The sequence below is a fragment of the Ochotona curzoniae genome, unplaced genomic scaffold (assembly GCF_017591425.1).
Source record: "Ochotona curzoniae isolate NIBS_2020 unplaced genomic scaffold, NIBS_Ocur_1.0 contig_883, whole genome shotgun sequence".
NCBI lineage: Eukaryota > Metazoa > Chordata > Mammalia > Lagomorpha > Ochotonidae > Ochotona > Ochotona curzoniae.
This window is the reverse complement of record NW_024466599.1, coordinates 22,839,473-22,862,225: the sequence shown is the minus strand read 5'-3', so window position 1 is coordinate 22,862,225 and position 22,753 is coordinate 22,839,473. Positions and strand designations below refer to the sequence as shown.

General features: G+C 38.3%; 1 protein-coding gene across 9 annotated transcripts in view; it reads right to left on the bottom strand.

Moving 5' to 3' along the window:
* Positions 1 to 22,753, bottom strand: part of BIRC6 (baculoviral IAP repeat containing 6) — a 184,054-nt gene that overhangs the window by 39,164 nt on the left and 122,137 nt on the right. For all 9 annotated transcript variants that reach the window (XR_005885163.1, XM_040993044.1, XM_040993043.1 and 6 more), the window contains 13 exons: positions 20,148 to 20,427; positions 19,078 to 19,334; positions 18,686 to 18,794; positions 14,412 to 14,633; positions 12,930 to 13,710; positions 11,278 to 11,421; positions 10,809 to 10,938; positions 8,642 to 8,773; positions 7,373 to 7,540; positions 6,263 to 6,436; positions 4,816 to 5,012; positions 2,909 to 3,209; positions 1,101 to 1,318 (listed from right to left, as the gene is read on the bottom strand). Coding sequence is in view for 8 of the 9 variants with exons in the window: in XM_040993044.1 (XP_040848978.1) it covers positions 1,101 to 1,318; positions 2,909 to 3,209; positions 4,816 to 5,012; positions 6,263 to 6,436; positions 7,373 to 7,540; positions 8,642 to 8,773; positions 10,809 to 10,938; positions 11,278 to 11,421; positions 12,930 to 13,710; positions 14,412 to 14,633; positions 18,686 to 18,794; positions 19,078 to 19,334; positions 20,148 to 20,427 (3,113 nt within the window). In the remaining variant the exon portion in view is untranslated. The remainder of the gene's footprint in view (positions 1 to 1,100; positions 1,319 to 2,908; positions 3,210 to 4,815; positions 5,013 to 6,262; positions 6,437 to 7,372; positions 7,541 to 8,641; positions 8,774 to 10,808; positions 10,939 to 11,277; positions 11,422 to 12,929; positions 13,711 to 14,411; positions 14,634 to 18,685; positions 18,795 to 19,077; positions 19,335 to 20,147; positions 20,428 to 22,753) is intronic.

Here is a 22,753-nt window from a genome sequence, read left to right as displayed (position 1 = left end):
ACGGATGAATATATACGAACAAATGCAGAGTCACTCAGAGGTCGGAAACATTAAAGTACCGCCACACCGCCACACACGTGAGCCGCGGGTCCCTGAGCCCCAGAAAGGGCCCGCTTTCTCCAATTCACACACCCTCGTTTTCCTACAAAGCTAACTATAACTCTTTTTTAATCCATACTTACAATACTTAAATTACATTTACATTAAGTAATGAATCATTACTTAGTAAGTGCATTTCTTTATAACTGTATCACTAATGAGGAAGCCAGGCCCTGTGATTCTGAAGCTGGCACCGACTCCGGCTGCTGTGGGTCACCAGTGCCGCTCCCGGGCTGGTACAGTAGCACTTCATCACCAGGAGAGCACAATTACATGCTTCCAAATCCACTGCTTTTAACACCACAAATGACATCACACTGTTTGCTACTGTTGCTTTTCAAAATTTTAGCCTAGCTGATGCAGTCTCAGCATACTGAATTTCTGGTTTTTACCCTTCTAATAACTACTCAACAGGAAACACTGTTTTCATGTGTTTTGGATATTGAGAAGGCTTTCTATATCCTTTCTAGCATTGCACACATTTTTTAAATTGGGTTGTTTGCTTTTGCTTTTACCTATTCTGGATATAAATTCATAATCAAGATCTATCTGCTGATGTCACAGTCTGTGACCCACCTTGTCACATTAGACAAATTCATACTTCTGAGGGCAGATCACAACAGGCTGGTCAATGGACAGAGTCACAATAAGACAGAAGTTCTTGTGTTCTTTTTGACAACCACAGTTGCTTATTTCAAAATGACTGGAAGACTGAGTGTCCCCACCATAAACAGAGGGTAACTATATATGTGAAGGATATGATAATTACCATGACTTGTCATAACACAATGTACCCATGCGTCGAAAAATCACATCGGGGGCCAATGTGGTAATACCACCTCCACCTATGGCACTAGCATGTCATGTGACATTGGTTCAAGTCCCAGCTGCTCTACTCCCCAACCTAGCTTCTTGCTTATGGTCTGGGAAACTAACTGAAGTTAGTTAGTTTTACTCTGTAGTCAAGGTTATGTAACAAACAAAATTACAGTTGAACCTACCTCTGTTTGACTGAGGTTAGAGTTTGGAACACGTGGGGCATGGTGGCTCAAAGCAGAGAGACAGACAAGAATGAGGTGCAGAGCTCCGATTTCCAAGGCCATCCGCCTTAGCAACACGCCATCATCAGTGGTCAAGGGCGTAGAGCTGAACAAGCTCCGGAGGACATGGAAAGGAAGGGTTGGAAGCACATTGGCTGATGGAGATTGCAGAATATGACCTAGGATTAAAAAAAAGAAGACCCCAAATTAAATATACGAACACAATTAGCAATGTAGCAATGCAATATAAAATTATATAGCTAAATTCAGAATGGACTGTGTGAAAACATAATCCAAATGCTTTTTGTCAATACATAAACACAAAGAAGAAGCTGGAGTACACGAAACTGAACAGTGACATTACACGGAAATCACTGCAAATCCCAAAACAAACTAAAACACAGGAGCCAACATGAAAGCATTACAACTTCCCTGAGAAATCTGCTCTCCGTAGGAATCATCTCAATATAGAACTATTCTCAACATCTCCTAGTGCATTCCAGTTGGGAAGGAATACTAAATGTAAAAAAAGCAGTGCTATGCAAGATAGCGAAGGCAACTGCTACAAAGTACTATCAAAATCATCCTTTGTTCAACAACTAAAAATAGCTCGAAATGGCTTAAACGCAAGTCTTCCTCCTCTTCTAAGCAGGGTTTTAGAAACGTGCTGAAATACAGTGGTTCTTATGCCTCTGCCTATAACACCAAAGTCAATTAGGTCATTGAAATTTGTTGTAAGTTAAAATCAGTACAGAGAATCATACATAAGTAACCAAGACCAGGTAGAGCACACAAAATAACATGAATGTTACAGCAACATCAAAAGTCAGTAATTATAGAGGAATTGGTGAACACGAGAGTATAAAAGAAAAATGAGCACTTTGGATACTTAGCATTAGAGGTTTAACACACAAAGTTGCAGTTTTATTACGTTACATATAATCTGTGCTACAAGGTTCCTACATGCTATGTAAAATAAATCAGATTATTAATCAAAATCTTAAGATTTAACATTCAAAACCTCTAATGACTAATATTAATGAAATCAACATAAACCAAAGCAGCCCAAGTGAAAATCCATTTGTCAGGGCATTCTTTTTCACTTTTTTCCTTCCTTCTATTCAAGGGAAACAACTCCCAAAGCATTCTGTAAGTATCCTATATAATATGCTATGCCACATGCTCTGTTATTTTCCTGTTATTATTCACTCCCCAAGTGGCTGCAAAGGCTGGAGCTGCACCAATCTGAAACCAGGAGCCTGGAGCCTCTTCTGGGTCTCCCACACGGGTCCTAAGGTTTTGAGCTGTCCTCAACTGCATTCCCAGGCCACAAGCAGGAAGCTGGATGGGAAGTAGGGCCACCGGTACATGAACCAGCACCCACATGGGATCCCGGCATGTGCAAGGCGAGGACTTCAGCCACTAGGCTAAGGAGTCGGGCCCTGGCTCATGTGTTTTAAGGTGGTATTATCATTGAAATCACAGAGCGTATGTACACAAACCTACATGGCAGAGTCTGCTACACGGATGCTACACGCAGTCACAGACCAGTAGCTTCACAAGCACTCAGTAAAGACCTTTACAATAAGTACAAACATAAAAGTGAAAGTTCCTTAGCATTTACTGTGTCTAATACACCAACTAAGCCAATATCAAAATCAGCTAGCAACTATGAAAGAAATAAGTAAAACATTAGTAGCAGGTCATGAATTGGGCAGCATTAGAAACCTACTTCCGTATGAAAGAATAAAACTACATTAACAACTTACTTCCTTCTCCGTCATCTGTCACTCCTAACACTAAACGCAGAAGGCACTGGGCGTGTTTCCTCTCTTTCAGTAGCACTTCAGCATAGCCTGGCAGACGCAGAAACAGGCCAAAGGCAGCCAGAGAGTGGGCAGGTATGGGCGACATGGTCTGCACTGCGGACTTGATTGGGGGAGGCTCAGCTGCGATGGTTTCCGGTGCTTCATAGACTAGCTCCCCGGACTGCTCAATGGTCACCCATTCAAACTGGTCACTGTCCTTTGGCTTCTCCTGAGTAGCAGATGTTACAACTGGAGCACTGACCTAAAGAAAGAAAGAAAGGAAAAGGAAATAAAGCAGTGTCTATGGTTATTTTCAGGTGTCAACATCTGGTTCCAACTACCTTATGTCAAATAACCTATTTTAAAATTTGAAATATAAGAATTAAAGTGGGGGGGTTGTCTGAAATCAGGCTTCCAAACATAAGCAAAAATGTGACATAAGTGCGGTTCTGTCTGCTAGCTGTCTCTACAATAGCACTATTATTTTTGCCTTTCTAATTATAAATGTGTATGTGGAAAGAATCTTTCAAAGAACGTAAATGCATTTTTTCATCAGCAACCTGTAATACTGCATGTTGTGGTAGTTCCTGTGGATAGCTTTGTTTCATTTCTTCTACAATTAATAGTTAGAACTGAAGTATACTCATAAACAGCCCTATCTCCATATGCTAATTTATTAATTTCTACCAGTATGGATTTCAGTTTTATTCTATAGATTTCACTCCATAACTATCTGTTTTGACATCCAAACATAATCTGATTTTATTAATAGAACCCACATTGAGCAGACCCTTGCGTTATGTTATAACATTTATTTATTTTTATTAGAAAGTCAGATATACAGAGAGGAGGAGAGACAGAGAGGAAGATCTTCCTTCCACTGATTCACTCCCCAAGCAGCCACAAAAGCCAGGAGCCAGAAGCTTCTTCCAGATTTCCCACATGTGGAAACTCCCAGGTTTCCCAAAGCTTTGGGACGTTCTCTACTGCTTTTCCAGGCTATATGCAGGGAGCTGGACAGGAAGCGGGGCCACCAGGTCACGAACTGGTGCCGATATGGGATCCCGAAGAGAGCTAGTTGAGGATTTTAGCCATTAGGCTACTGGGCCAGCCCAATTCCTGAGTCTTTTCCAAACATATCCATTGTGAAAAGGCAAGGAAAGATTCTCCAGAACCTTCAGAAGGACCAATGTCCTCTGCACACTCTCAACTAAGACTTGAAGCTCCCAAAATCAAGAAGACATTTCTGCTGTTTCAAGCTAACTCTGTTGCAAGAGATCTAAATATTTGAGTACATGTATTTTTATATACAAAAGCAGTCAGAATAATTCCAAATGTTATTCAATAAACATTTAATAAAGCGCTCTGTATTTAAACCTCTCTGTGTATTACACTACTACCTCATTAAAAAAAAAAACAGAAATTTACATACAGCGATGGCAACAACATTACTGAACAGTTAAGCAGCTTAAATTAATGCATTTCTTAAATGCTCTAATATGGAAAGGACACCAAAAACCGAAGATACAAAAAATGATACAAATAGGAAATCATATACATAAGTTATTCTCTCATTTACAAGAATATCCACATTAAATATCACAGATTAAAGAAAGAGAGAAGAACATGAGTATGACAACCATGAAACTGAGAAGAAACAACACTATGTGAAGAATGCGTGCCAACTGTCCTCGGTCATCAACTAATTTGCATGAAGCTCTGGCTAAGCTGACCTTTGAAAGATTAACAGACTGTTCAGTAAAGGAAAGGGTACTTCTAAAATGTCAAGACAGGCGAGTTGAAAAATGGAAAACAAATAAAGGGTTCTACTATGGAGTAATATATTTACTTACAAAACTTATTATTACCTGTTGAATTACTTCAGGATACAGCATAGGCAATCTTTCTGCAATAAGAGCCAGTCCTCCCATTCCTGCAAAAACCTGTAATGGTGACTGAATGGGACAGGTTTCAAGTAAAGACTCATCCATTATCCCATCCATGCACTCATCATTTGGAGTGAGGGCCTCATCTTCAGGACAGTTACCAAGTAAGTCTCCATGATCTAGACAATGAATTAGAAATAATTAAATATGTGAGAAAGGCTCTATTAGTATAATATTCTCTTATTCTTACAAAAGCATTGAGATTATTGCCTTCTACCTACCCAACGAAAGAACATGAATAGCACAGTTACATAACGGGATTAAAATTAGCTATAACAAAGACCTTTATATGACCTCTGACACTGACCTACAGATTGGTTACTCAACAATATAGTTCAGGTACTGTCAGCAGGAGCATCACCTGAGTTTGTTTCAAATAAAGAACCTCTGGTTCTACCAATCTGCATCTAGATATGTAATTAGTAACCTTACCTAAATTTGAAAAGCACTTTCAGTTAATCAACATGTAATTAAGTTCTTCAAAGACACAGACTGATTGATATACATATACACATGTCAGTGTGTACACGTATGCATGCATGCATGTGTGTATATATGTGTTATATCTATACATAGATAGATAGATATGCATATATGTAAAATTCAATAAGGTTGACTTAACAAAAGCTGAAACCATGCCACTAAAAAAAGGCAAAAGTTTAGCAGGTTCAGCTCAAAACCAAACCTTACACACTATAATAAACAGACATGGTGCTGAAAAACTGGGCAAAAACTGTGCTAAATGCAACAGATATACCTGACAACTAAATTTCTATCATGACACGCAAAGTTCAAATAAGGTAATATTATATTCATACTGTGAAAATGATTAAAAATTTTTCATATTATAAGAACTTAAAAATAATCAAAAGTTTCAATGTTGGAGAACAAATTTTATTATGCCACATGAATCAATAGCAGAGTTTTGTAAATACTTTAAAAATATTTAATGGAATATATAAGCAAAACAATCAAGAAAATGTATGATCCTTACTTTTTTAAATAAGGAAAAATTTTATTGAACATTCAATATAAATTAGCAATAAAGTATAAATTCAAGTTCTCACTTTGACTTTCAAATGAAAATTGACATAGCTATTACAATTAAAAAAAAAAAAGCTTAAAAGATTAAAACAGCTATTCAAAACATAAAGGATACATTAAGCAAAATGACCACAACGTAATTTCCAAAGGAAATAATGACATTTTGCACTAGTACACAGTCGTAGAGAAAAACAGCATATTGTTAAGCTAATGGAATTGGGGGAGTGGAGGAAAGGAGAAGATTCAAGTTCATGATTTCATAAGTGATAAAAATCCCTACCTCCTTACATGACAATGATTCTTAAATAAGTATTCACACACATACCTTTTTCAGGATGTAACCTTTTAAAAGAGTCTGTTTTTGACAGACTTGGGTCTGTGATAACTCTTGATCCCAACTTAACAGTCAGATCTATTGAGCGATAACCTTGAGGAAGTTTTCGGTCATAAAGGAGAGTTAAAAGCTGGGCAAGTGTCATTTCAGCAGGCAACGGTTGGCCTGAAAATGATACAATTAAATTAAAGACAGAATCTATAGACATATTTATTTGAGTCTTACTATGTTTTCTAAACAAATGAAATCATACCCCATTTTCAAAACAGTTTAAAATATGCCATTTATAAAAACTAGATTTCAGACTTATATGAACAATAGTTTGTAGGAATTCAACTGAAGTATAAAATCATGGGGAAACAGAAACAAAAGAACAGATATTTCCATAAATCTAAAATTGGCAAATTTTTCCACAAAGGACCAAATAGTTAAGTATTCTAAACTAATTCTCAAATATTGTCAACTATAACTACTAACACTTGTGTTGCAGCATAAAAATATTTACTGGCAACAAACAGTTATCATTGTATTTGGATTAAACTGTATTTATCAAAATATATATATATATATATATATATCTAACCAACTAGCAACAGTTTTTATTCCTAATATAAAAAATGAAAAGGAAAGAAAGAAAATTCAGAGTTAGTAGGCAGTGTGAAACAATACCATAAGTGGGGAAAAAAAATGAAGAATAGTTCCCACCTTTAGCAAAAGCAAGACTACAGAGCAAGGAACCTGCCTGTAGCTTAAGATTATTTTACTTAATTATCAGAAACACACTCAGAATTATAGATCCAACACTAGACACACAAAATCTATTTAAATGCTACCTTCTATTTAACCTGTTGTAAGCCCACCAAACAATCATTTCTCAGCACACTAACAGTGAAATTAGAAAACTGCCATGAAGTGGAGACATACAATAAATAGCATCGAGGAGACATAATAGCTTATTCCATTTCTGTTATTTTTCTTGGAACTGAATGGAGAGTCTCCTCTTGTTAGCAGCAACTGGTCCGAAACGACTTGAACAAATACAATCTACACGGTTGGAAGCTTATTGACGCTTACTTAATTTTCACCCAGCATGAATATTACCTGCCAAAAGTTTGTGAAACAGATGAAATACTGGGACAGTAATAACTTTGCTGGCAGCCTCTGCTCCTGAGGAAGCAGTTCCTATTTTATCAGGTACTGTCCTCCCTCTCCTGGATGGTGGGCGAGGTGGGGTAGCAGAAACAGCACGCTTAGACTGGGACTTCAGGCCTAAAAGAAAGCAAGCAGTAAGAATCAATATGGACAGAATAGCAACAAAAAGTAAACTTTCTGAAATATTTTAATAACACAAGCAATGCTAGGTAACGTCAGTAACAACCATATTCTACTCCAGCACCTCATCTCCAACTTCTATTTGCATTTCGTGACTACCTTAGGTAATTTTCCTAGAAAAATAATACTAACAGCAATAAACTCTGACATAGACAATCGCCCATTTAACAGAAGGCAATTTTTGCAAATGCATAAGAAATCTGTTGTTCTTCCTAAGTAAGTAAGATGACCTATGTTGACTTTCCATTTTCCAACAAAAATTATCCCACTTACATTAAGGAAATAACCCTACAAAGTTGTCAGTTATCTCACAGCCTGGATTTTTTCCCCTGAACTTGATACAAAAAATTCCTACTTTTTAAGTAAATGTTTAATTTTTCCAGTTTTATAGAATGAACACAATGGTTTTCTTTTTAAACAATGAGGTTATATAAAAATACCTGAAAAATTACTAAGATAATATGATTCAACCTGTTACTTTTTACCAAGTAAAAATGAAATATTTGAACTATTCACACAGTAACTTTTGCCTATAAATGCCAGTGTTACAAATTGCTAGTTCAATATTAATCTAGTATTAAAACAACATTACAGGTCTAATTTTGCATTAATGCCTTTTTATTACATAAGTTCATGCACATAAAAGTCATTTTGGGGCCATGTTTTGGCACAGCAAGTAAAGCAACTATCTGCAATGCTGCCATTCCATATGGGCACTGGTTCAAGTCCTAGTCATTCCATTTCTGATCCAATTCCCTACTAATGGCACCTGGGTAAGCAACAGATGCTGGTCCAAGTACTTGGGTGCCTATACCTACTTAGGAGAGCCAAAGAAAGCTCCTGGCTTCTGGTCTCAAAAGAGCCCAGTTTTGGCCATTACTGCGTTCTGGGGAGTGAATCAGCAGATGGAATATCTCTATGGTCCCCGTTCTCTGTAAGTGTGCATTTGAAATAAATAAATAAACTATTAAGAAAAGTCACTATAAGCCACTTTACTGAAATTTTAAAAATCAATGTTATAAAAACTAGAAACCATACCAGAAGCAACAACAACACTATAGTTGTCTTGAAATCCATTTTCCGCCTTAACTTTTTCTTTTTCTTCATGGTTTTTCTTTTCTTTGTCATCTTTTTGTTCACTAATTAATTTAGCTGTGATGCTTGGAGTATCTGTAAGAGAATATTATCTAAAACACACTGCTTGTCCAAATATGAAAGGGAAGGAATAGCTTAAGAGGAATATTAAGCAGAATTATATTAATTTCAAAAATAATCAAACAGCAATAGAAAGGCTACTGACTGCTCAAAAATGGCAAATAGGAAATGTATCCTTAGACCTTACTCAAAATGTTACACTAGATTTCTGCTCATAAAACAAATTCCTGTGAAACTCTGTCTTGTTGTTTTTACTTAGATTTAGACAGCCATCTTACATAGTAAATTAGTGTATTACTCTACTAACACTTCAAAAACAAACACTGAGGGTATGCACAGATGGGGACTATACGCTGCATAAGCCTCTTTTAATACTTGGGTGTGCACAGCATGCTATTAACATAGAAATGATCATACGATTAGGTGATTACACCTAACACATAAACTGGTTTAATACTGGAAATTTTTTTCAACATGTGACAGTGATTGACACAGACATTCTTGTAATTTCCCTGACTTAACGCAATTATGATACGAATTTTTGTGTCATTAAAAAGGTTCAGAAAATCCAGTAAGCAGCACGCATCCTATCTTGTATTTCACAGTCTTCTTTGAGAATGTAAAGATCTCAGTGACCTGGCTCTGGAATCTCTTACAAACTCTGGATGGCATTCCACAGCGCACAATGCAATCATCATTTCACTTTCCAAGGAAACAATCAAGGACTGGTACAGCCGAAACTTACTATTTACTTAAATTTTCCACTCTAAGTTTCAAAAATTAAATCATAGGATAGGGGAAATTATGTGAAGAGTATTTACTAGGAGCTAAGAATTTCTAATCACAATGAGAATTGTGATTATTTATACATTCAAATAATTTCCATTTTATACACTCATGTCCCAAACACTAAACTTTAAACAGCTTTCAAATACTAAAAGATACAACTAAGAGAAATTTCCTCAACCTACTATTTGAAACTTCCATTTTGTAGAATTCCTTTTAGCGAGGACCAGGACTGCTCTCTCACTTCAAAAACTAGTATTTTTGTAAACATATGAAACAGTTCTGGACACTGGGCTTTAGGCAGGAGGCAACAGTGATGCCTAGGTCACAGACACACACAGTGAGCCCCAGGACTGAACTTCCTTATCTGGAGTTCCCCAGGCCCAGGGTGGTAGGATCTCAGTCAGAGTCATGTGTGTTGAGACAGCAGAGCTAAGAACCCAGGAGACAAAGGCAGCTGGCTGCAATTCCCAGGACCACTGTTTAGTGAGAACAGATACCAGCAAAGAAAGGCTCAAGGCTCCACGGAGGGTCTCCTTACTTCTGTGGTGTGTACTGACAGTATAATCCAAAGAGGCAATGACCAAAAGTAAGGTAAAAACCACGCCAAAGCAGCCAGCACAAGAACGCTAGGATCACAAGTGGGGGTGCAACTATTTTGTTTTAAATGTGCAGTGTAATTAGAAGGGCAGCGCCTCACAGTAAAGTCTATGTAGCCATACACCTGTATTTTCAAATCAGCAGCTTACTTCAAGTATATTCAAAATAAAACTCATTAAAATTAAAAACATAGCTTTCAGATTCATCAGCTACATTTCATGTCCTCAACAATCATTGGACTTGCCAGCATGGATGGATAAGCATCAATTCTCATGGTAGGCTTTACTTTAGATTAAAAGCTGCTCACATTTCAACTATCAAACCTTAACAGCAGGTCCCACAAGCAACAAACTATTTCAAAGTAATGTGCCAAGCAAACAATATCACATACAGTTTCTATTAATGACCTAAAAACATTCTAGCTATTTTATCGTTACTCCAAATACTATGCACTGTTACAAAGAATTAGATGTCTGAGGGATTTGAGCGTTTTGCCTACTTGATTATCTCCTTATTTATGCTTCAAAAAATGAAGAAATCTTGAGGTTTCCTAGTCATGGATTATAAACTGCGTAAATACAGTGACATGAAATTATAAAACTAATAAAATACCATTTAAATACTACACAAACTTCAACAAAATTCATACTTAAATATGACTTGCCTGACACTCTGTCAAGGACATCTGATAATGTTGTTGAAACAGGCAGATGCAGAGTACGGAACTTGTGGCCTGCACCATACATTGGATGCTGGATGACATGGCTAGTAGCATTAATTCTACCTTTATACAGCTGAAAAACAAATAAAAATCAAGAAAAAAAAAAAACCTTTTTGAATATGCATCATAATGAAAAAACATAAAAGCACAAAAGAATAAAAATGTAATGAATCACATAAAACAATTTCATTTTAATTACTTGGTTCACACAGTTTCATTTGACTAACTTGTTTTAAACATGGTATGCTTACTTTCACTTTAGTGGTAACATTACTTAAAATCACCTCACTTTCTCATCTAATCAAATCAGGCTTCCTGAGTTGAGATGAAAGTGTTAGTCCCTCCTAAAGAGCTCTACAAGCCCTTGGCAAGTGCTGACACAAAACTATAAACTTCACACAAATATACTTACTGGACAGGGAGACTGAAGGAACATTGTCACCTTCTCATCCTCCAGCATTAACTGTAAAAACAATCTGCGTATAAACCCTGAAATGTTCCCAGATGTGGGCAGGTTCCCTCGCTGGGGAGCGGTCTGAAACAGTTCACAAAGAACCTGACAAGGCAAACGATATCAAGACTTAAATGAAGATTTGTAGCTTTCTTATTTTAAAGAATACATGGAAATGAAGAAATCAGCAACTAAAGAACAAACTATTCTACATTAAAGAATATGAATATAAAAGTGGAGCAAAAGTAAAAGATGTGCTATCTCTGTGGTTTAGAGAAGCTACTACACAAAGGTTTTCACATGCTGAATACTAAGTTTACCCAATTTATTTTTAGTTTCATCAATACTGACACCGCTACAGTAAAGTAAAAATAGGAAAGAGACACTGTCTTTTTAAAATCTTAGTAAGGCACTGAGAGATGCTAACTGTGTCAGGAGACAATAGGACACAGATAAGCACTTTACAAAAGCACAAATCAAATCACAAAGTGCATCATGCCTCTTGGTTAAAAAAGGTAATTTAAATAATTCATTTAAATTATGCATACTTAGTACATTAATCATATATCTCCAACTATTACGTAAATCGTACTCTTTCCTTCAAAGAAACATTCATTTATTTATTTGAAAGGCAGCATTAGAGAGAGAAAATGGGCAACAGATAACTTCCACCAGCTGGTTTTTTCCATAGATGATCGCAACAACCAGGCCTGTGTTAGGCCAAAGCCAGGTTCACCAAATCCTCTCCAGATCTCGCACGTAGGTGGCAGGGACACAAGTGCTGGTGTCTTCTCAGGCAGTGTCAGGGGGCTGGCTCAGGCAGGACCCAAATCTGCACTCACTCTGCATCATGAGATGCTGGTATCCAAAGTGAAGGCTTAACCCACTGTTGCACAACATCAACACCTTTCTTCTTATTAAGATTAAATGTGTCAGGGTGTTGTAGAAATATGCTAACCACATTTACACATACTAATACAATTTTACATAGCTATAATCTCTTAAGGAGCAGAGTGGGAAAGATGATTACCAATTACTTTTATCTGCCATGTCTCAGACTCTCAAATGAAGTTTTTAAAAACACATCAAAATATTCAATCTTATCAAAATTCTTAAAGCAGGTGCTACTACCCCAGCTTAAACAATTTGCCACAGTGCAAAAAGTAGGAATTGCTTGGCAAAAATCCCTTGGAGTTATTCCTGAAAGACTCTGCCCATACAGGCTTACTATATAAAAAAATTATTTTTTACATCCTTAATGTAGAGTCTCCAATCCAAAGCTTACTCTACCAGCATGGCATTCCACTCACATCAAATCCATATCTCAATGCAGGCACGGCATTCAGGAACCACTAACTGTTGGTCAGACTGCATGTGCCAGCTGAAACACTGCCTTGTGGTTTATTCATTTTTTAGCTTGTATTTTCTTAACTGAGAATTTTTTTGAAAGGAAGGGTACAAAATCTACAGCTAGAAATTCACCAATCTGCAGACAGTCTCATAAAAAAAGAAGACAGCAAATTCAGAAAAAGGAGTCGGCCAGGATAAGCCCTTTGTGAGAAAGCACATTAAAACAAGAGCTATGAAACATAAGGCAGCTTCTCTGCTTTTACCTGTGCCATCAGCTTCTGATTATTAGGGTGGCATGAAATACACTGCAGAAAGAATGCAACTGTGGCATTCTCAATTGCTGTCCGCTGCTGAGTAGTCAATCCTGCGGTGGTGGTTGAAGCAAGAGAGGCTGATTTGGTACTGGGCTGCTGGGCACCTAAAGCAGGTCCTCCTGAAGCTGACCCAGGGTGACACAGTAAGAACAGAAGTGCTGTCCAGAGCGGATTGACTTCAGAACCGCCAAGCCAATCTTTCATAATATGGCTATTGCCGACTTCCGTCAGAAACCTCAGAATAGGAGCAACCAGGTCTGCTGTGACAGGCATCTTGTTGCACTGCTGTAGAACATGATGCCGCCGCAGTTTGTCCTGGGAGACATCTACTGACGCAGCAATGCTTTCTGAGTAAGAAATGTGGCTAAAGCAGAAACTTGCCAGACTCCTCACAAGTAAAGAAGGCAAGCCCGAATCTAGTAGCTGCTTGATAGCCTCTGGAGACTGCGAGGAGGAAGCAAGGGTTGCCAGGTGCGACTCCGTGAGTGCCAGGGGCGCCTGAGCATTTTTAGAGTCATCTGTTAAGGATGAACTGAGATCCTGCTTTTTGCTGTCATCTGTCATAGAAAGCCTGTGGTGACACTGCACAGGAGGAGGGGCAATGCCCATCCAGCCCATGAGCAACGAAAAGTAAGTGGGGTGGATGTGACACATGGAGCAAAGCAGACTGTCCACAGCTTTCTTCAGCACCATGTTACAGGGAAGAGACATGGACCAATTAAACAGCAACCTTGAAAAAACAAAGATATAATAATGTCATTTTAATTTGTTTTAGAAAGAACTCTACTATAACATTAAATAGCAAGATATCTATAATGTATTTCAAAAGCTCCTTATGTTGAATAATTTTTATATAAGAGTTTAGGCAGACAGACAGTAATATTTGAAACATGACCATAAAAAAGCAAATAACCAACACTAACAAAGTTCTACCATTGTGTGTCTTTAAAAAAATCCATACAAAGAATATTAGAGGGGAAATCAGCAGTAGTAAGGAGAAGGGGATTAGGGAGGGTGACAGGAAATCCCAGAGCCTATGGAACTTGATGATAAAGAAAAAAATCCATACAAATAAAAATAAATATGCTAAAAAATGTTTAGATTAAATTTGGAATAACTGATGAACTAGTTCATGTTTGTACACCAAAATCATGAAAGAAGCTCACTATTAACTCATGGATAAAATGAACCATTAGGACCAACTATAAAGATGATACAGCAGAGGTCCAAATACTAACTTTCTTAAGTCATGAAACTCTTTAAAAACACAAAGATAAAGTAAATTGCTGTGACATTTTCACACTAATTTAAGAGCTGATCATCACTGCTTTTAAAATGTTATTAGTATGCACACAAGAATATTCTTTGATAAAGTGAAAATCTAAAGTGATATAATACTGGGCAAAAAACCAGTTATACAGGCATACTTACTCGAAGAGCTCTCTGTCCAGCAGCGCTGGTAAATCATACTCGACAAGCAGTTCATAACTATGCCACAGGATAGCTGCCACACAGTGCAAGTGAGAGGGCGATGGCATCAGCAGCCCATACTCCACTGCAGAATAATTAGGGCACATGTAGTTCATCCTGCCACTTCTCTTCATAGCAGCCACTCTTGCAGAATCACTGACCCATTTTAACAAGGCCTGAATTCTTAGAAAAAGAAAATTATTTCAAATAATTAATTACCATAATTGAGATTGATAAATATCTCCCTTTGCAATTAAGCAAAGAAAAATTCAGGAGAATTGTTATTGCTTGATTTAATACAAATAGGAGGGGAAAGAAATTTACTAGCAATGAGGACCAGAGCATTTATTCAATAACTTTGCCAATTCTAATGAAGGCTGTGAGACAACACAATTAATACTCAAAAAATTGGTTACACCTCTATCTCACTTATTACAAAATATAGTTAACTATAGAATTCAGGAAACACATTTCAACCAACTCACATTTTCCTGTTAATTTTCTGTTATCTAAGAGCAAATCCATACAATGAATAGCAGTCTCGTGGAGCTATTTCATTACCATGAGATTTCCTCATGAACTACAGCAAGCATCACAGACCTGGACCCTAAGCACAAAATGCTGGTAGTCACTACTCACCCTCACTCATTCTTACAACACAATATAAAATCAAACTACAAATTTTCTAAAAATGTCACCCTACTCCAATCTCTGATGCTGGTGGCAAATTTTTTTAAATCCTAATATGAACCACTAGTTGAGCGCAAAAGAAGTATTACAGCAATACTGGTGGGCCTACATCATGGGAAAGCAAGTTAAGCCTCCACCTGCATGGTGGCAACCCATGTGGGCAGAGGTTTGGGGCACAGCTGCTACACTTCTGATCTGCTAATGCAGCTGGAAGAAGTGTGGGGGACGACCCCAAATCCTTGAGTCCCTGCATACATGTGGGAGACCAGGACAAAGCTTCAGACTGTTGGCTTTCAACCAGCCCAGTTCTGGCAGACGAGGCCATTTGGCGAGTGAACAGTGGATAGATTCTCTTTGTGCCTCTCTTTCTTTCTATAAATCTGTCTTTCAAATTAAAAAAACAAAAATTCACACACTTTACATTAAAAAATACATATGAAACCACGTGCTGTAGCATTACACATTAAATTGCTTCCTCCTTTATCTCCCCCTTTACCTCAGATACACACAAAAAAATGTGCAAATAATAGTCTTACCCACTTTCCCGTAGCCCTTGAGCCTTTGTGCCCTAATTAACCACGTAAAGATTGTCAAAAATAAAGAAAAAAATTGTTTCCTTTGACGCCTTCATCCCAGAATGGGTACCAGTTTGTATCCTGACTGCTTTACTTCCAATTCAACTTCCTGCTAAGGTGCCTAATACAGTAACAGAAGGTGGCCCAAGTGTTCAGGCCTCTTACACCCACACATGAGGGAGATGTGGATGAAAAATGTTATTTGGACTTCCACCTGGTACGGCCCACGCTACTGAGGCCATTTGGTAAGCGAACCAATGGATGGATAATTTCTCTTTCTCTATAACTCTGATTTCACATGGGAGGAAAAAAACTTTTAAAAAAATTAAAAGAGATACAATGTAAAACACTGGGTTGACACAAACATTTTTCATAAAATTTTTTTATTCCTATATTCTCTGAATGACAGCAAGATACAACTCTCTCTCTCTTTTTTTAAGATTGATTTATGGCTGGAGTTGAGCCAACAGGAAGCCAGGAGCCAGGAGCTTCTTCCAGGTCTCCCACACGTGGGTGCAGGGTCCCAAAGCTTTGGGCCGTCCTCGACTGCTGTCCCAGGCCACAAGCAAGGAGCTGGATGGGAAGTGGGGTTGCCGGAATTAGAACTGGTGCCCATATGGGATCCTGGAGTATTTAAGGCCAGCACTTAGCTGCTAGGCCACCACACTGGGCTCAAGACACAACTTTTTAAAGGGATATCGCAGAAACTATTTTCTCAGCCCATAGCAGACAATCATGTATCAATGTCAATTCCAAACAATAAATACCCATATTTGGCAAAGCATGAAAGTAGCCAAAACTTGGATTTGAGTCTTGGCTGCTCGGCTGCCTATCCATTTTCCTACTAACACATCTGAGAAAACAGTGCAAGGAGGTTCAAGTGCTTGTGCTCCAGCCACCTACAGAGGAGATTCGGACAGAACTCCTGGATCCTGTCATCAAATGGGCCCAGACCCAGCCACTGCAGCCACTTGGGCAGCAATTAGCAGCTGGACGAACTCTTCCTCCCTTCTCCCTCTCCTTGCTTCCACTCCACCTTACAGATTAAGATTTAGTATTTAAAAAGACATATGCAAAAAACCTTCATTTGCTTATGATTAAAAAGGCATACATACACCTTCATAGTTTAAAAAGGTTTCCAACAATCTGCTCAGGAAAAATATTTATTTATAACTATTAAAATGCATCTTCGTACTACAAAGCACTCTGTGATGTCACATGTGATAATCCTGGTACTTGTTTTATGCTATTTATTTATGTGAGAGGCAGAAAGGTAGAAACAGAGATGAGCATGGGGTGCAGAGAAAGATTAAGTGCTACCCAATTCACTGCTTCAGGTTCATATCCCCAAACAGCCAAGCTGGCCCGGGCTGGTCCCCAGCTGGCACTGGGAATGGACAACACTGCTCTCACGAGTGTCTGCAGGAATCCAAGCACTGCAGTCATCATCGCTTCCCTGCCAGGGTCTGCATTATCATGAAGCTACACTGAGGCATGGGGGGGCGGGGAGTCAAACCAACCACTCTACCAGACACCAGTGTTGCTAGCGAGGCGCAAAACCAATCCATTAAAGAAGTATTAGGAAAGGAAACAGCTCTACTTAACATTCTAAAGGTTCACTCACGCTCAAAATGAATTTACAATACTGAAAGCATGACTTAGATTTTAAATCAATAAAAGATGAAAATAATAAAACAATCAAGTTATTACAGTATTAATGCTAAGTAGCAATTTTTCTCAGACTGCCTTCACTGTCCAGCACCTCATTCACATTCCCATGTCTGACACCAACCTTGGTAGCTGATAATTCTCTACTCCCCTAATCCAAAGCACGCTAACAACGCCTGCCATCCAACAACTACCAGACAAATACTCAATAAAAAGAGTAAAGAGCCACCAAAAACTAAATGTTCTGGGCCTGGCAGCGTGGCCTAGTAGCTAAAGTCCTCACCTTGAACACGCCGGGATCCCATATGGGCGCCAGCCAGTTCTAATCCCGGCAGCTCCACTTCCCATCCAGCTCCCTGCTTGTGGCCTGGGAAAGCAATGGAGGACTGCCCAAAGCTTTGGAACCCTGCACTCGCGTGGGACACCCAGAAGAGGTTCCTGGATCCTGGCTTCAGATCGGCATGGCATAGCATTGGCCCGCGGGCTCACTTGGGGAGTGAATAATAGTCTTACCCACTTCCCTATAGCCCTTAAGCCTTTTTACCCTACTTAACTAGGTAAAGATTGTCAAAAATATAATTTAAAAAAATTTTTTTAATAAAAAAAGAAAGAAATTCCTGGCTTTTGACTTCAGATCGACTCAGCTCTGGCCGTTGTGGCCATTTGGGGAGTGGATCAGTGGACTTAAGATCTTTCTCTCTTAATATCAATCTTTAAAAAAAAATTTCTGTGCAGGGGCCAAGTTATAATACAAAAGGCTAAAATGTGCTTGTGATTCTGGCAACCTATGAGAGAGCTGTTGTACGTCCCAGCTGCTCCTTTTCCAATCTCATCCCTGGTAATGTCACTGGGAAAACACTAGAAGATGACCCAAGTACCTGGTCCCTTTAACCCACATGGAAGGACTAGATGGAGTTCCAGGCTCGTGCTTCTGGCTGAACCACACGGGGCCCACTGCAGCCATTTGGGAAAGGAATCAGGGAATGGAAGATCTCTGTGTAACTTTGTCTCTCAAAAAGAATCAAATCCTTTTCAAAAATTACGTTTAGAAGTCTCTAAAATTTGTTTAATATGAAACATGTACGAAAAGGAACTATCACGTCACTTTAATAAAATTCTGGTAAATTAGTTGTTAAAATACAAGTCTATGGAGCTTTCAATTCTCCTGTCTTACATTTCCTGAAGTATCCTCTTGTAACCGTGTAGTCTTACGACATAATCTGAGATGACAACGTTTTCATTAATACTCACTACAGTGTGTTTCTGTGAACACGTATGCGTTAATACCAAGCAGAATCCTACCTGTCTTTCGTTCCAGGATCCTGAGTTGTTCCAAGCTGGTAAAGAATGTCAATTGTAGAGTCAGAAGAGAGCCCATTCAGCCTTCCAAAGAGTAAAGGGCTATTCAAGTCTTGCAAAGAATCAAAAGAAAAACCTTGCTAAGTTACCAAGCACAGACTATTCATTAAAAACATTTACAAATGCCAACACAGAGAAAACTCCAACGGTCATGAGGCTGTCAGGGAAATTAAGTTCAGAACGGGTAAACTACATGGAGCCCATAGTCCAATATTCTGTATACACTTAGAAATCCTGTGTATCGTGAAAACAACAAAGCATTCATTTCAAAATGTTTCCATTTCCACAGTTTTGAAACCCCCATCACACGATAAAATAGCAGATGTAGTCGTCACCTGTAGGATCGCTGCCGGCGGCCGCACAGTTTCTCAGGAGGATGTCAATGAGCTTCAGGCCGATGCTGGTAGACTGTAGTCCTATCTTGACAAGCACAACCTCGATGTTGGGGGAATGCATCCCACAGTACGGGGACATGAGTAAGGCAGCACAAGTCTGTAGCAGGTTAGCAGTAGGTGCAGCTGCACTTGCCATCATTCCTTCCAAGTCACTTATGTGAGTGAGGCAATGATGTAGTAAGCGTAACCACCCAATACTGAAACACAAAACACAAAATGTTCAGGGGTGAGTTAGAACTTTTGAAGACCACATATTGTATTTCATAAATGACATCAAGCAATACAAAATAAAATACTTAAGAATGCTAAAAATACCCCTAGACCATCTGTGCCCTAATCAATTATGTAAATATTATCAAAATAAAACAATTTTTAAAAAAAGAATGCTACAAAATAAAAATGAAATCCAAAGGAAGTTTGCCCATAAATAAGTATCCAAAGCATTTCGAAATTATATGCTCAGTTTGTTTAAAACAAACAAAACAGCGCAGAAGTATGTACATATACATAAGATACAACTATGTATAGTTACATTCATCTTGGTAGCAAAACATATTCAAAAAATGTAAAGTCCTGGAAACTTGAGAATAAAAAAATTATAAACATTTTTTTCCAGGCAAAACTTTCAATAAAACTTCTCAGAATACTGATTAAAGGATATGTTCAGATCTTATTTGTTTGGCCAAGGTGCAAGCCCTCTGCTAACTGCCATTCAGGAATTACCATCGGAGATGAGGTCCCTGCTTCTACAATCTGCTCTAACAGACAATGATATCAACTGCTGGACTCTACAAACACAACAGCATGCATCTCAAAACACACATTAATACTAATTTTAGTCAGATTCAGGGTTATGCCCTCACAAATTAGTTCCTCCATCACATGTAATAAAACAACACAATTTAAGGTATCCAGGCAGCAAAAAGCATACTGTAAATGCTAAGGAATAAAACCATTCAATGAGTAGCTTAAAAGCACAGAAAACTTTTGTTAAGCATCAGATCACTTACCTGGTTTTTGATACTTGATCTTCAGAAGGAAGGAAGGGATTATTAACTGTTGCTGAAGAAGTGGTACCAAAAGCAGTAAGGCCCAACAATTTGATTTGTGACAGGCCTACAGTACTGGCATCACGCGGACGGTGCAGTCGAAGGCAGACAGCAGAAGCTACTTCAGCTTTCACCAGCTGAATTTTTATATAGGTGAGACCGCTTGTGACAACAGGAGTAGACAGGGGAAGCATATTTACCCCATCTGCACTGACTTCAACCGACACCGACGACGGACAGGCTACAGGAAGACACAACAGAATAATAACAAAAGAATGAGTGAACTACAATTGAGAATCTAATAAAAATACTAATAAATAAAGCAGTTTTGTGTTTTATTCATTATGAACCTACATTAAAAAATTTCTACACCAAATCAAATGTTGTCATTTTTATTATAACTAATTTTAAAACAGGATCCATGACGTAACAAGCAAAAAAGTAAATGTTGTTTTATGACAAAAGTAAAACTGCACAATCTACATGTAGCTACTCTCTCCAGGGAGGGGAGAACAAGCATTAATTTCATCATTTTTTGATTCATAAGCATCACAAAAAACATGCTATGATTTTATTGTTTAAATAATTTGGGAAAGAAAATGTAACAGCAAATTGTTTTTGCACCAACCCAATACCACTACAATTCAGCTGAATTTTTACACTGTTGAAATTCGAATCCTATGTCCCTATTCAAAATGAAACCAACACAAAATACTCTAAAAACTAATTCTTGTAAAATGGATACTATTAAAGTAATAAAAGCAGCTATTAAGACAAAAGTATTTCTTCTGAGGATAATGCAGAAAGCTATGTAATAAAAGCCTCTATCAACAAAAACAACCTTTATAAAAACATCAGTAAGTAAATTTCACAGGTAGTCAATTGTAAGTGAAGATATAATTAAAATTAGATAACTCCAAAATATTAATTTAATTCTCCATTTTTAAGCAATTACCCACAGTTTATATGAGCAGATCATAAACCCCATTAAATAGTGCAACAGCAAATGAAATATGATGTTTGATTTGAAATTCTACACTATTTCCACTGGAGAACAATATTGCCTTCAATTTCAACTCTTTTCCAAAACTAAAATCTGTGTGAGCATATGTAAGCAGTGAAATGCATAAATCTACTATTTTTTTTTTCAAACCAGGGCACACCTTTGAAACACGCTTCCTTTCAATACTTATGTGCAAATCATCACACTTCAATATGCACATTCAAATGGATCTTTTCTCTGACCAAATAAAAATAATCTTAAATTTGAGTTTTCGGGTCCGGCGCAGTGGCGCAAATAGTTAAGGTCCTCGCCTTGCACGCCCGGGATCCCATATGGGCACCGGTTCTATCCCAGCAGCCCCACTTCTCAGCCAGCTCCCTGCCTGTGGCCTGGGAAAGCAGTCGAGGACAGCCCAAAGTTTTGGGACCCTGCACCCATGCGGGATACCCGGAAGGAGTCCCTGGATCCTGGCTTCGGATCGGCATAGCATTGGCCGTTGCGCTCACTTGGGGAGTGAATCATCGGACGGAAGATCGCCCTCTCTGGCTTTCCTCTCTGTATATCCGCCTTTTCAATAAAAAAAAATAATGATAATAATAAAAAAAAAATTGAGTTTTCTTTTAACTTTATAGACTTTCATATTGCCTGTTAATTATAATTACATTGTGATCAACTGAAGTACTCTTCCGACAGTATGTTTTTCTTGTAACCTTAACAATAATGATTTGTTTTATCTATTTTTTTTCAAAGTTCTTTAGATTAAAAAATCTTAATAAATTAAAACATAAGAGACCCGAGACTGGCATGGTAGACTAGTGGCTCAAGACTTCACCTTGTAAGTGCCAGAATTTATATGAGTGCAAATTCAGGTACTGGCTGCTCCGTTTCCCTTCCAACTCCCTGCTTGTGGCCTGAGAAAGCAATTGAGGACGGCCCAAAGCCTTGGGACCCTGTGCCCGCTTGAGAGACCCAGGAGCTCCTGGCTTTGGATCAGCTCAGCTGCAGTCATTATGGCTACTTGGGGAGAGAACTAGCAGATAGAAGATCGTTCTCTCTGTCTCTGCAAATCTGCCTTTCTAATAAAAAGAAATAAATAAATCTTAAAAAAAAAACTTTAAAAAAGCTTAGTAGAAAAAATTCTATTATTTCTTTCTTTCTTTTTTTTAAAGATTTATTTATTTTATTGGAAAGTCAGATATACAGAGAGGAGGAGAGACAGAAAGGAAGATTTTCCGTCCGTGGATTCACTCCCCAAGTGAGCGCCACGGGCCGATGCTGTGCCGATCCGAAGCCAGGATCCAGGAACTCCTTCCAGGTATCCCGCATGGGTGCAGGGTCCCAAAGCATTGGGCCGTCCTCAAGTGCTTTCCCAGGCCACAAGCAGGGAGCTGGATGGGAAGTGGAGCTGCTGGGATTAGAACCGGCGTCCATATGGGATCCCAGCGCATTCAAGGTGAGGACTTTAGCCACTAGGCCACGCTGCCGGGCCTGAAAAAAGTCTAGTATTTCTAATTTCCAAAAACGCAATTTGCCAAATTTTCATGCATTTGAAATGAAAACGAAG